Below are 15,048 nucleotides of genomic sequence, written 5' to 3' on the forward strand. Positions count from 1 at the left end.
CCTCTGCCCTTGTGTGTGCCACAAATATGCTCAGCATTATGGAGACCTTGAGAGCTATTCAATGAATCCCTCATTCTGGGCATGAAAGGCATCTCTTCAGACCCAAAACAGTGCGTAGATCCCATTTGAAGTTTGAAACACTTGCGTGAGAGTTTTAGACACACAATCTAATTCATTTTGATGGGCGAACCTGTACTGGATATTTATCATTAGAAGGATTTGTTTTATGGATCAGTGCCTGTTTTTTTGCAGGAGAGCTTTTATGATCTTGCTGTCGATTTCGGTTGCATTGCTCAGTTAGTTTCGCCAAGCTGTTAATTACAGAATAAATAATAAAAACAACTTCAGAGAGAGCCTCTCAGGAGACGTGTCTGTTTTGATCATGGCTGTATGGTTATGTAGAGATTCAGCCGTGCTAGTAAATAAATGGTCAAGATTTGGAGGGTTTTGTGCGTCTGAGATTTGGCTCCTGCATATTGTACTGCAGTGTGTCTGGCAGTTCATTTCCTTTGCCGTGATGCTGAATGCTGTAGTCAGTGCTGTCATGTTCTATCTCCGCTCTAAGCTGCCGGTCACTGGGCCTGGCTGAGTAGTGCTGCCGTTTAGAGTGGCAAGGTTGCTAATCTTGTGTTCGTTCCCTCACACCACAGTCATCCTCCTCTCCTCCCCCTTTAGGTGACGAGTCATCCAGAGTCTGTGTCCCAGTCCATGAGCTTACAGCAGGCCCCTCAGGCCCAGTACAGCATACCGGAACGTGACAAGCAGCTGCTCTTCTCTGACTTCGAAGATCTCAGTGCCTCCTTCCGCAGCCTTTACAAGACTGTGTTCGAGCAGTCCTACAACCCACAGGGTGAGTTGCACACTCGGACATCCCATCAGACAGCTCTGGGAAAAAAACGAAGGCCAAGACTAGTCTGTAGCTTCCAGGGCTTAGTGTACTTCAGGCTTATTGGTAGCTGAAAGCATCAACAAGTCAGCCAAAATAATTCATAAATCACCATGCAGTAGTGGAGAATATGTGGGACTGATCAGTTCTGCAGAATTTGGAGTGTGCAGGTTCTGTTTGGGCCTGCCGGATGAGTCATTTTTAGAAATTCACTGCAATATATTGCAAATAAAAATTTTATATAATAATTTATTCATAATATCTACTGAAATGTATATATTAATGTTATAATGTATCATATGTATTGGTTGAATAGGCCTCTAATTTTGGAAAGGTTAATATAATATTTTATACTTTGTCATTTTGTATATAAAAAAGAAAGTATATTATAATGGATCAAAGCTTTATTTAATTCTTAAATTATATTTTATTTAAAAATATTTATATTTATTTAATTGTATTTAAAATAATTTATGATATAGGTAGAATCGTTTATAAATATAATATTTTATATATAATTTATGTAATTTTATATGCTAACAAGTATTATATTAGCTGGTAAATTAAAATGGATCAAAGCTTAACCTAACATCATTTGTTTTGCAAAATATGGAATTTAGTGTCTAAACCGAAATAAATAAGATTTATCAAACAATGACCCTCTTTGTATCTGAAAGCATTATAAAATACTTTATAACAAAATTAAGACAAGATTATTGTGGTGCAAGTTATTTATCTAAAACAGTATTGTGCCTTTTAAAAGCACAGTTAACTTCCTGGTTATGGATTCTTTGAGGATTTATTAGGAAAACAAAGTGTTCACATATATGAAGATCTCAGTGCCTCCTTTGTTTTGTTTTATGTGCCTCCTATGAAGTATGTTTTTTTTCCAAGCCTTGTTTAGCAGCCATTTTTATGAATCACAAGGAAGATATTGGCTCAGTGTGCTCCCAAGATTTTTTTCATTGGAAGAGGTTTTCCAGCTCTGATGACAGCCCATGAAATGCAGTGCTAGATTTAGTTCTCTGCAAGCTTGCCTGTCTTATAGGAAGTTAATTCCTGTTGTTTGTAATCTAATTGACTGATGTACAAAAAGCCCTTGACAAGCGGGTTGCACGCAACACCAGACGAGCCCCCACGTCTAACCTGCTTTGCTCAAATCAGATGCTTTTCATGTTAATGTTTCCAAAGTGAACTTCTTTAATCTATCATCTATGTTTCATTAGCTGAACGTTGTTACCTTTTTATGTGCATAAAAGTGAAATATCTTAGTCAGACAAGCTTGGGCAATTAAAATGAGCAAATAAAGCTGGCGAGAGGATTTCACACCCCACTGCTGGAGACACTGAGCTAATTCACTGGCTTTGATAATAGGTAATGAACTCGCATTATTATTCAGGGGGGCTGCTAGCTAATTGCTTTCTGTGCTCTCCCATGGTTGGACAATAGGCTTTCTCTGCTGATAAGAGATGCACCCCTGTCACCCCGCCGATGACTGTTCTCTGCCGATTGCAGCGATGCAGGGCCCGCAGTCTGCTCTAAAAGCTCTCCACCGAAATAGGTTTACAGTGCCAGTGCCATGATGGACAGGGCCTCTTAAGACCACGAGGCGCACGCTTCACTGATTGCTATTGAGTGTGCAGATGTTGGAAGCTTGTTAGGCATTTTCAGAAACTAGTTCAGAACAATTGCTGCACAAGTTGGAGAGAGAGATATTCTGGTGCAATTTAAGAGATGATAACTTTGTGCTGAGTCACCGTCTCGGCGCCCCGGTGCATTTTAAAAAGACAGATTCAAATGTTTTCAAAATGTTTTGGCCTTTTTTGCCACATTGATAAAAATAGGGAAGGATAGGATAAAGTATGATTATGGGGAGAGTAGGACACAAGATCAGAAAAAGTTGCAAGCTGGAGTCAAGCTCGTGCTGCCTACACAAGAACAGTGGCTCACTCAAAGAATGCATGGAGGTAAGCCCTCCAGGCTACAGCTTCGACCTTTGGTTTTTACATAACACTTTACAGTAAGGTTCTGTACATTCATTTTAGTTAATAGGTAAAGTGTCGAAATATGGCAATAAACATGCATTTATTAAAGCATTTAATAATCTTGTTTGATTTACATTTGCATGTTGTTGTTATTATGTCATTGATGTATAATAAAAAATAGTTTTGATATTACATTTTAAATCAAGACAAAAGTAAAAAAAAAAAAATTATAAATGTATACATTTTAACTTCATTTGCATGTTAACATATGAATTTTTACACTTTCAAAATTAAACAACTGTTAGTTTGTGTAGAAATGTACATTTAAGATTAATAACCAGCAGATGAAAAGCTGTAAATGATTGTGCTTTATTAAGATAAAATTTTATTGAAATTAATTAAAATAACTAAATGCTAGAAATATCAATTAAACAGTAATATTATTGTTGAATGCAAGTTCATTTGTCCAAATGTTTTATTGAAGTGTTACCTGTCAATGAATGATGAAATAAAAAAATGGAAATAAAATACAGTAAAATTTTAAATAAACGTAACATTTTAACTGATATTTTAACTGTTTGCTTATGCATTAAGTGCCTAACTAGTGGTAAAAATGTTTTTTAAAACTATATTTTTAAAGCATATGTAAAAATTAACATTAAGATTAATAACAAAACGATAAATAAATTTCATAAAGTTATTGCGACTGACTTGCCTTCATATAAAGTTATTGCCTGTATCAGAGACTTGAGTGTTAATGAATAGTTTAGATTGACATGATGAAAAAGCTTCATACCAGATGCAGGCAGCCTGTTTGAAATGATACGGTTTGTTTGATTCTTACAGGTCTGATGGGTATGCCCTCGGAGTCGTCCCAGCAGACCCACACCTCCTGCTCTTACCAACACTCCCCCAGCAGCACCATCAGCACCCACCCTCACAACAACCAGAACAGCATCACTAACTCTCACCCCAACAACGGTAGCCAGGTGCCTCTCTCCCACCCCCCTCACTCGGCCCACAACTCGCCCCACGGACAGCACCTCTCCCAGCATGGCCCTCACACCCAGCACAGCCAGCACCCACACACAGCGCTGAGCCAGCACAGCCAACACCCCCAGCACAGCCAACACAGCCAGCATGGGCAGCATCCCTCCCAGCACCAGGCCCACGGCCAGCACACGCCGCAGCAGCAGCAGCACCAGAATCTGTCCCACCAGCCTCATCCTGCCCAGCAACAGATGCAGTGCAACACCGGTAAGAGTCTGTGTGTCTTGATAGTTTTCGCTATCTGATCCTCTCTCTTGCTTTCTGTCTCGAACCCTCAGCATACTTCCTTTCATGCTGGCATTGCCCTGACAGGCCGATTTATTCAGGCCTCTTCTAACAGTCATTTATTTTAGATTAAGAAATTTATGGCAACTTTGGAGCAGTCAGCAGTAAATCATAGGGTGATTTATACAGCCCGTCTAATGAGAACAAAGCAAATGCTGCACACTTTAGAGAGCAGGCCTGTAGGAGAGGGTTATGACTCCCCCTGCTGCCTCAAACAGGAAGTGCATGACAGCTTCCACACATTCAGTGTTCTGTTGTCTGCTGTGGCCTTCACTCCCTACTTGTTTTGTCTGCAGGTCTTCCCAGTGACTGGTACCCCAACCTGGATGCGCTAAAAGAAAGCTGCCGCATCGCCAGCAGCTACAACTGGGCTGATGTTGATCTGTCACCCTTCCAAGGTATAATCAGAATGTCTGTTTCTATAGTAAATTCACTGTTGTTATTGTTTTTATTAAGACACTAAATGCTCTTTTTTGTTTTTTACTGTAAATTTTGTACTACTTCAGCTTGTATGATGTATAATGATTATATTGTGAGTTGCATTTGATAATTTACTTAAGTAAATTTAAACTGTAGCGTTTAGCAAGCAGTTTCATTTTAGTTTTGAGAAATCAACTGGACATACCGATTAAATAATATGTCACTGTTTTTCTGAAGGTTTGAAAGAGAGCATGAGGCAGGCAGAGCTGAATAACTGGTCTCTCGAGCCCACTCAGATTGCAGACCTCTGCTCCTCAATCAATCAGTTCTTTGCTCGCACTGGAATCCAGCCACAAGGAGCAGTGCAACCTCCAGTGTGCCATGGCTCCATGCATCCGAAACCCAACACACACATCAACACAGGTGAGCAGACTACAATCCACAGTGTCACATGTTAAGACTGCCACAATGTTAACATAGTAACATCAGTGTGTTTTTCAGGAAACATGTACATGGACTCGAGACAGAGCTTGAGTTCAATGATGGGTCCACCAGGATATCCTCATATGCCTCCCATGAGCAGCGCTGGCCCCACTATGACAGGTCCTTGTCCTTTTCAGCTCTTATAAATGTGGCAGCATGTGCATCATGTTAAACAGGATGCAGTGTTTAACAATGTTACAATTGTATGTAATACCATCATCACACATATTACTATCACTCATACTTGGGATAAGAGAACAAACCCCTAATCTAAAGAATGCATAATATAGTAAAATGTTTTCTAAAAATGTATGAATTCCTGTAATGGCAAAAGCTATTACTACAGTTATCAGTGTCACATGATCCTTCAGAATTCACTCTAATATGCTGATTTGGTGCTCAAGAAACCTTATTATTAATGTTTAAAATGGTTGTGCTGTGAAACTGTGATCAACTTTTTAGTGGATTTCCTTGATGAATAGAAAGTTAGAAGTACTGCATTTATTTATGATAAATCTTTTGTAACATTTTAAATGACTTTACTGTCACTTTTGATCAATTTAATGCTCCCTTGCTGAATAAAATTGTTAATTTTATTACAGCTTATCTCACATCATTTATGCTATGGAAGTGAATGTTGCCTTAAAGGGATAGTTAACCCAAAAATGTCAATTCTATGATTAATTACTCACCGTCATGTCATTCTAAACTAGTAAGACCTTTCTGATCTTCTAAAGATAGCAAGGGAACTACCACAGTCAGAGCACAGGAATGTAGTAAGGACATTGGTAAAATAATCCATGTGACATCAAAAATGATTTTTGTAGCTTCATAAAATAAAGGTTAAACCACTGATGTCAAATGAACTATTTTAACAATGTACTTACTAACTTTATGGGCCTTGAACGTGTCATTTCCCTTGCTGTCTATGCAGGGTCAGAAAGCTCTCGAATTTCATCAAAAATATTAATTTGTGTTCTGAAGATGAACGAAGGTCTTACAGGTTTGGAACGGCATGAGGGTGAATAATTAGAATTTAATTTATGTTTCTCGGTGAACTATCCCTTTAAGTCATTTATTTAAGGCAGCTGAGCAATATATAGTGACCAGGATATTAAAGAGACACCCTGGTTATTCACAAAACACCCTAGGAGTCACACTTTATATAATTAAGGCATAGCAACACTGTAAAACATTATTCACATACAACTACAGACAAGCATCCACTCCTTTGTGTATCGTTAGCATATTTCCACAATATGAGTCAAAATAGTTTTCTTTAAAAATCTCTGCACACTAAAACATTGTATGTAGTGACCATTCCCCTCTGCTCTGCACTCAGGTCATCACACTCAAATGAACCAGCAGCATATGATGCCTGCTGGGAACTTCCAGATACGCCGCATGCCTGCCGATGACATCCAGGACGACTTTGACTGGGACTCCATCGTCTAACCCAGTCCCTGAGAGCGAAGAGTGGTGCAGACACAATGAGAACGGAGCGTATGGAGTCAGTGTGTTATTGTTACAGAGCAAGAGGGCTGGACCTGAGGTGTCTGCATGCCCACGACAGAAGGCAGATTGGAATGGGACACTTGAAAAATAGTGCAGGTGTTGTTCATAATGAGCTGAAAGAAACTCCTGTGTTCCTGGTGTTTTTATGAAACAAAAACAAACAAAAAAAAAAGATATTACTTTGAAGACAATCACATTTACTAGGACATGTTTAAGTGATCGCTTTTATACTTGTCCAAGAGGCAAGTGGTTTGTTAAGTCAAATGTCTCCCGACCCACAGCCTCTCTGCAAACTTGCCAAGCTCGCCCCTGCTCTTCAACTGTTGTTCTGTGATTTTTCGAGTGATTGCATCCGGCTTGTTCTCCCCTCTCATGGTGATAAACTCAGGCCTCGACTGCCTATCAGACAAGATTGGCTCCCTCATTTATGTTGTGAAACTTCATCTGAGATGCAGGGCACTTTTTCAGAAGAGGGCCGATGGTGCAGGTAATGTGACACTCGAAGCACCTGCCGTTGTTCAGGCACAAGTAGCCCTTTTTGTTTTCTCTCCTCTGACCCTACACACTGTAAAATGCAGACATCGCCATGCATCCAAATCCAGCAGATTTTACTGATTGTTAAGGCTCATAATGAAACATGTAAGCCACATTACCTGCAGTATTTGTACTTGTGTATCTTTGCTGTCTGAAGTGTGTCATGTTTTTGTCACTAATAGTTTTAGGCTAGTCTGAACGTGTGTGTGTGTCAGAAAATGATCTCGATCCAGACCTCACTATCGATATCCTCACTGCTTTATTTTTGCATGTACAATCCTCGTTCTGTTGACCATCACCCGTCAACCTGTAGTCTCCCGATAGGACTGCGTTGCTTTTTGAGTTTGTTTAAAGCCCTCAGGACCTGCCACAGAAGATTTCACGCATTGTTTAGGAGCAATCACTTCCCTGACTGGAGATTTATGGAATACCGGAGAGCCCTGTTCACGTTGCGAAAATCAGCCTGCTGTGTGGCTCTTTACAGCAGTGTTGAGAAGGAGATGAAAATCACGTCAAGGCACATTTGCTTAATGGTCCGCAATAAAAGAGCCCTCTTTATTTTAACCCTAGGACCAACTGACATGAAATCGCTTGCTCTTTGCTGCACTGACAAGAACATTTTGCAGAGAGCATACCTTCACTTTGGCTTTTGAATGCTGTGTTTAGCGTAATACTGAGAGAAAGGAGATCACTAAAGTACTTTGATACACTAATAGCCTTATTTTGGAGGAATGTGAACTGCTGCGTTTGAAATTCTACTACTAAGAAGTTGTGCAAAGTTTAAAATCACACACGTTCAGACCATCCTTCAAAAAAAAACTAAACAAGAAAAACATCTACTTGGATGCTGGAACTAAACAGTAGCTGCATCCTGCTCGATCAAGTGTAGCGCCCTTAAGCAGCTGTAATTAGCATACTACAGTCTTTATTTTAAGACTTTTAGTTGAAAGTATCTGCTTACTTTACAAACCAGTCTCATTTTATCATATCAGTGATATTATGGATATTTGTGTGCAATATAATTAATTTAGGGCTATTAATGATTACAATCATCTCTCTTAAAGAGCACAAAACTGATGCACAAGATGTGGACAAGAATAGCGGAACCCAAATTAGAAATATGTCCGGTCTTTGACCTTCAGCAGGGTATTTCTCAGTTAGAAGCAGCACTTCGATTAGACCAAATTTTAGAGTGCAGGGCTGGTTTAGAAAAGCCATAAAATGCAGTTGAAAAGGGAAGGAGTGGATCTCATAGCTTGAAGGTTTATGCACACCTTTGTCTTCGGTAGTTTTCAGTCGTCTTTATGGGCTTTGTTTTGTTATTCATCAGAGTGTAAGTGCTAATAGACTTGGAAAAGTGAACTGATCTTATGACAATCTTTTTATTTTAAATGTATCACAGTATTCTAAACTCTCAAAGTATTTACACTAGTCATTGAGATGCATTGGCCTTTATCTCTAAGGCCCTTAATATTAATGGAACAGTTTATCATATGTCCTTCATAAAAACACATATTTAAACCTCACAGTTAGAAAGAAAAAGAAATGATGGATTACATAAAAAAAATTATAAATTAGGAGAATTAATACTTGGAGTTTTGAAATCAATAATCATGAAACAGTATTGTTTATTATAATGGCACATAAGTACATCTTCCTTCCAAAATTCCCATTACTGTAATCTGTTCAGAAATTTAACTTTCTTTTTCTTTTAGTAATTCCCATTATTCTCAACAATGATTCATTAGATGTTTCCTCATTACTGTTAAACAGTATTTGTTTGAATAATTACATTTACCTTAAAGGTTGTAGAAAAAGTGTAATTTAGCTTTTTTTTCCCCTACTAGTAATGATATTTTTACAGTCTTTACATTATAATATAAAACGATTTACAATTTTTTTGAATTGGGGTCAAATATGACCGTTTCTGAGAGATTCACCCTAAAAGGTTTGTAATGGTTGAGGAACCCAGTCAAACTTTCTTCATGTTCATGACATTTCAGCCGGAGTCCTGTCCGCGATCAGCTATGTAGTTTGTTACATATCCATGTACATATCCAACTGTCAGATTCTCTGATGCTAATAGGGTTTAAATTGGCAAAACCATATTACTGAAGCCTGACGTAACCTAGAAATCCACTTAAATTGCCCACGATGCTGATTTTGTGAGTCTGCTCACATTGCCTGATTCTACAAGGAAGGGAAGAACAGTGACAGAACCGTTATCCACTTTACCCCAGACAGACTGTTCAGCGTCTGTGTTTTTTGTTTGACTGTTACGCTGTGCACTTTGTTCTTAAGCTAAGCTTCATTGCCCAAATCTGCTTTGGCTCCCTGCATCCTGTTCTTGCTCTTTTCTTTCCATCTCATGTTTTTGTTTGGATACTGTTGAAGTGTTCTCAAGCCTTGTTCGCCCAGCCTCAGTGTTTGTCATACAAAGAGCTTTGAGGGCTTTTATCTGATCATTTGTACACTTGGAAAAGAATTCAAAAGCACAAACGCTTACGTCCTTCATTTACTCAAGCAGGATCTCACCTTGTTCGCTCGCTGCAAAGTGAACATCTGGCATCGATCCACCCTCGGTGTGAACTTTAACACCATACTGTGGGGTTCACCCTCGATCATGGTTTGTCTGGATGTCGACCGCAGAAGGAGGGTCAGTTTTCGGTTGGAAATATTTCGTATGTATTGCCAATCTGTGTTTGGTAGTGATGTATTTGGATCTCTTGTTTGCCAAAGAGAGAAAGTTTAATTTTGCAACATTTAAGGCAGCAGGTAATTGGCGTCCTTCCCAGGTGAAGAGTAACTTAACTCTGAAGGATCGGACTGAACGGAAAGCGTAAAGGGAGCGCTAGAGAATATGAGCTGGACAGTTGATGAGTTCTCTCTCTCTCTTCCTCTTTTTCTCAAAAAAGAAAAAGGAAAAACATTGCTCCTTTGATTTTGTGTTTGTGTTGTGTGAAAGTTTTAACTGTTTAAAGACAACTCAGTTTTCGTAAAACAAAAGAAAAAAAGAACTAAAAACAAGTGGGGATGCGTCTGCCAGAGAGATTACTGTAATCAAGGAAGAAGCCTTGTTACATTTATGGGAGAAAACTGCCAACAAGTTCTGGTATTTGGAGCCTATTTTAATCATTGTTGGTGTGTCATTGTGCTTATTGTAAATATATGTCTTTTCGATTGTCCTTTTTTCCTCTGGGGTGGTGAGGGATCAAGGCAAGGGCTCGGGTTCACCTGCGAAAGAAAAGAGGGAGATGAATACAGAGTATTTTGTTATTGTCCAATCCAAGGGTGACACCGTATGTATATATCTATATTGTATATATGTGATGAAAATGCGTTGGCTTTTTGTGTGACTACCTTTTACCTGTACTATGGTTCAACATTCAGTGTTTCAGTGTTTAGATTCTATTTTAATCTTTGTTTTCTGTTTGATTTTGTCCTGGTCATTACTTGTATTTGTTGTTTCCTTTATTTTCCCCTTTTTGTCCATTTTGTTATTGCACGGTTTATTACTTTTGCTGTCCAATAAGATGACACGGCTTCTCTTTGTATTGGTTTTAGTGCTGTAAAATAACTCTGAAGTGTCATTAGGATTGTCAAAACCACCCCTTCCCCCGATATGCATGAATGGCACTTAAAGAAATAAAATATGTTAACTTCACTGTGGAATCTTTGCTGCTTCGTGATATTTATTTCATATACAAATCCTTGCAAAAACTAAAGTACTTGCACAGAATACTCTAAAATGCCAAAAACATTATTTGATATACAGTGGGGATCGAAAGTTTGGGCACCCTTTGCAGGTTCTGTGAAAATGCGAGTAATTTTCAAAAAATAAGAGAGATCATACTAAATGCATGTTATATTTTATTTATTACTGTCCTGAGTAAGATATTGTACATAAAAGATATTAACATTTAGTCCACAAGACAAAATAAATGCTGAAATTATTAAAATAACCCCACTCAAAAGTTTGGGAACCCTTGGTTCTTAATACTGTGTGCTGTTACCTGATGATCCTCGGCTGTCTTTCTGTTTTGTGATGGTTGTGCATGAGTCCCTTGTTTGTTCTGAACAGTTAAACTGAGCAGCGTTCTTCAGAAAAATCTTTAAAGTCCTGCAGATTCTTCAGTTTTCCAGCATCTTTGCATATTTGAACCCTTTCCAGCAGTGACTTTATGATTTTGAGATACATCTTATCACACTGAGGACATTTGAGGGACTCAAACAAAACTATTTAAAAAGATTCAAACATTCACTGATGCTCCAGAAGGAAACAAGATGCATGAAGAGCTGGGGGGTGAAAACTTTTGAACGCGATGAAGATGGCCAAATTTTTCTTATTTTGTTGAAATATTTTTTTTTTTTTCATTTATTTCTGCCCTTCGTAAGCAACAGAAGATACTTGTATGTTTCCCGGTACACAAATTAAGTACAATTTACCTTGATCTTCAAATTTCCAAAAGTTTTCACCCCCCAGCTCTTAATGCATCTTGTTTCCTTCTGGAGCATCAGTGAATGTTTGAATCCCAAAGCATCTGACCCTAAAGCGAACTTTTAAGGTTGCGATCTCACATTAAACTTCAAATCTGATTCATTTTTCATCAAATCGTTCTGTACACGCTGTAGTCTTCTATGGTACACGTGCAGCTGAGCCTCAGCTGTCACATTGGGTTAGAACAATAAGCTTGTTAACTAGCCTGCTTTTGCTCAGCAGATCTAGGTTAGCTGTCTTGCTTTTTCAGTAAAAACCTGTTTCTGATGACAAGACAGCCGTTGACTGGATGTTCTTAGCATTGAGAAGCTCTCTCAAGATGCTGTAGTGTTTGAAGCCCCCTACAAGTTTGCGTTTCCTCACACTTCTGTATTTGGTGCACTCACCGTGGTGCTTTGAAATCGCTTAAGTCTTTGTAATCCCAGTTTCCTCCTGAAGAGCACACACAGTCCCTTGGTATTTTACCAACCTATTTTGAATTTGACGATCTGGTGCTGTCACTGACTTGGCGGTCTACTTCTAGTATCTGAAGCTTATGTTCAGAGACACTTTAAAATAGATTTTGTTAGTAAATTCACATACGTATCGACCCCTTGGCCCCATCAGATCAATCTCTTCAACTTAATGGCATTTTGGAAGATGTGCTACGGGAATCTCTTTCTCTGTTGTCAGATCTTAAACTTTAAGATTTTGAAAGCTCGGTCAGGACAGCAATCTGATCTAAATTGCTGCAAAATAACACAGATATTACTCTGATCACTGACCTTTTTTTTTTTTTTTTATTGTGGAAGAAATACAGTAAACACTTTATAAATGATTTATTGAGGAGGAAACATTACCTCCTGCTTTGAGATTTTTCCTGAAATAGGTGATTCTGAGAAACCTCTGGATGATCTAGAAGAGCCTAGCAATCCCATGGTGCTGCATACTTTCTGCATTGCATGCGTTCTAATATGTTCAGTGTGCAGCCTCAAGACTGGCTTTGTTTAGAGTCCTTGTGCTTTTTAGGATGGGTTAGCTGAGGTCTGCTTCTGGACACTCATTCTGATCACCGTGGGCTATGCAGGCAGAGCCTGGTCAAGAAAAATGTGCTCAATCTGGTGAGTACTAGAATAGGATTATTGCATTATAATCTACATCCTTTACAACATACTTTCTTGTGAACAACGTGGTCAAATTACGCACTTTAAAGGAACAGTTCACCCAAAAATTTACAATTCCTGAAAATGTTCTCACCCTCAGGCCATTCAAAATATAGATTAATTGGTTTCTTCATCTAGAAGAAATTTAGCATTACATTACTTGCTTTCTTTCTAATGGACTCTGTACAGTGAATGGGTGCCGTCAGAATGACCTTTCAAACAGCTGATAAAAACGTAACTACAATCCACACAACTCCAGTCTATCAGTTAAGATGAAAATTTGTAATAAATTCATCAAGATGTTTTGAACTTCAAACATTTCAGTTAAAATGTAACTAGTGAAAAAGGAGAGTTATGTACAGATCGAGCACCATTTATAAATAAAAATAAATCAAATGGTGGATTTTGGTGTGTGTATATATATATATATTATATATATATATATATATATATATATATATATATATATATACTGGAGGGGTCATTATTATGGATTATTGACTCATATTTTGGCTGATTAATGGGGAATTTATCACAAACATGCAGCTGTTTACTTCACACAAAGTTAATTGATGGACTGGAGATGTGTGGATTATTTATGGATTATTGTGATGCTTTTATCATCTGTTTAAATTTATTCTGACGGCACCCATTCACAGCAGAGGATCCAGTGGTTAGCAGGTGATATAATGTGAGATTACTCCAAATCTGTTCCAACGAAGAGGCAAATGTATGTACATCTTGGATGACCTGAGAGTTTGTACATTTTAAGAAATGTTCATTATGGGGTGCACTGTTCCTATAATAGTGTAAGATCAAACTATTTGTAACATAAATCTGTTTATGTGTCTCTTTCATGTAATTGAATAATAAAAATAAAAAAAATCAGTAAATCACAAATTCCCAAAGTATGCAGATAAAGGCAGACACCTCATAGACTGTTACTAGTGTAGCTGTGACTCTCTGAGGACGTTTAGTTTACACACGGGTGTTTAGCACATGTTGTACAGGATGTTCACAATGGATGCTTGTTGGGTCAAGCAGAGAAACTGCATCCATATGTGGAACATGCATCACTCTGAGAAGCAGATGTCTCACTCTCCACATCATAACACATGAGACTTATTGGAAACGCTAGTTCTGGATTTATTTGGGATGTGGACTGCTGTAATCATGTGGACCAGACACAGAAGGGCTTCACATGTTGACAGCTCTCTCTGAGAACGGAGAAAGAGTTCTAAGCATATTTATTGATCAGGCTGTTTTTTAATTGTTCTAAACTATTTTAATTTTGTTGTTATGATTGAATACACGTTTAAAAAAAATCTCTCTGACCCAATACATGTTAAATTATTGTTAGATTTGCAAAGCGATCCCAAATTTCCAATGCCTCAAACTCAATCTAAAGACATGAATTCGCAGTGCCCCCCAGTGGCCGAAATGACTACAAGCCTGTTAGCCCAATTATTTGGGATGGGGGGGAAATCCAATTGGAGAAACTGTATTTTGGAGGTTACAATTAAATATAATGCACTTTAGATTAGTTATTTACCAATTTCATAAGTTATTTTTTCATGTTGCACTTGTATATCTCTTTTTATGGCATTTTACATTTCAGGCATTACTTATCATGTTGCATTATTTTATAGCACCTCTTTTTTAGCACCTTTTTTATTATTGTATCCAGAGTATGTTTGGAGAGAACTGATGAAATCTGATGTTCGGTGGATTTGCTGCATTCTAAGCAGAATATTGTCTTTTTTTCAAAATGCATGAAAAGCCAGGTCAGATCTACAAGATGAATGAAAAAGCAATAGTCTCTGAATGTCAATACACACCATGTGAAAATGAACATTTTATGATCTTTTTTTTATGATTTTATGAATTTCATGATCAACTCCACTCCAGGTTAATTTTCATTATCTTTTTATAAAATGTCTCTGCAATAAGAATATATATATTTAATTTAATTTTAGGGAGGGTTTTGAGTCAAAAGTCTTAAATCATTCAATTATTTCTAATATCCTACTTTTGAGTTCCTTTGTGATTTCTTTTTAAAAACTTAAGCTTATTCTCCAAGATAAAAAATGAAATACCAGTTTTGCTATAGTTGTTGAATAAAGACTCAACACAATAAAACCACAGTCACATAAATTAAGACCGATTAAGACGTTTTTTCATATATACTGGACAAATGTATTAATTATGTTGACCATAACTAAGTGGGGCATGATGTCACAAAAGGGTCAG

At 37.8% G+C, this 15,048-nt stretch overlaps 1 protein-coding gene across 2 annotated transcripts in view; it reads left to right on the top strand.

The window, feature by feature from the left end:
• The window catches only part of LOC127967972 (forkhead box protein J3), a 97,902-nt gene extending 87,072 nt beyond the window's left edge, over positions 1-10,830 (top strand). The window contains exons 7-12 of one of the 2 annotated variants that reach the window (XM_052568739.1): positions 676-850; positions 3,718-4,128; positions 4,503-4,604; positions 4,864-5,049; positions 5,116-5,229; positions 6,452-10,830. In XM_052568739.1, coding sequence (XP_052424699.1) covers positions 676-850; positions 3,718-4,128; positions 4,503-4,604; positions 4,864-5,049; positions 5,116-5,229; positions 6,452-6,564 — 1,101 coding nt within the window. In that variant the 3' untranslated portion in view covers positions 6,565-10,830. The remainder of the gene's footprint in view (positions 1-675; positions 851-3,717; positions 4,129-4,502; positions 4,605-4,863; positions 5,050-5,115; positions 5,230-6,451) is intronic. The other variant, XM_052568740.1, reaches the window with a different exon arrangement.
• Positions 10,831-15,048: the final 4,218 nt, after the last annotated feature.

The sequence above is a fragment of the Carassius gibelio genome, chromosome B11, assembly GCF_023724105.1.
Source record: "Carassius gibelio isolate Cgi1373 ecotype wild population from Czech Republic chromosome B11, carGib1.2-hapl.c, whole genome shotgun sequence".
In the NCBI taxonomy this organism is placed as follows: Eukaryota; Metazoa; Chordata; class Actinopteri; order Cypriniformes; family Cyprinidae; genus Carassius; species Carassius gibelio.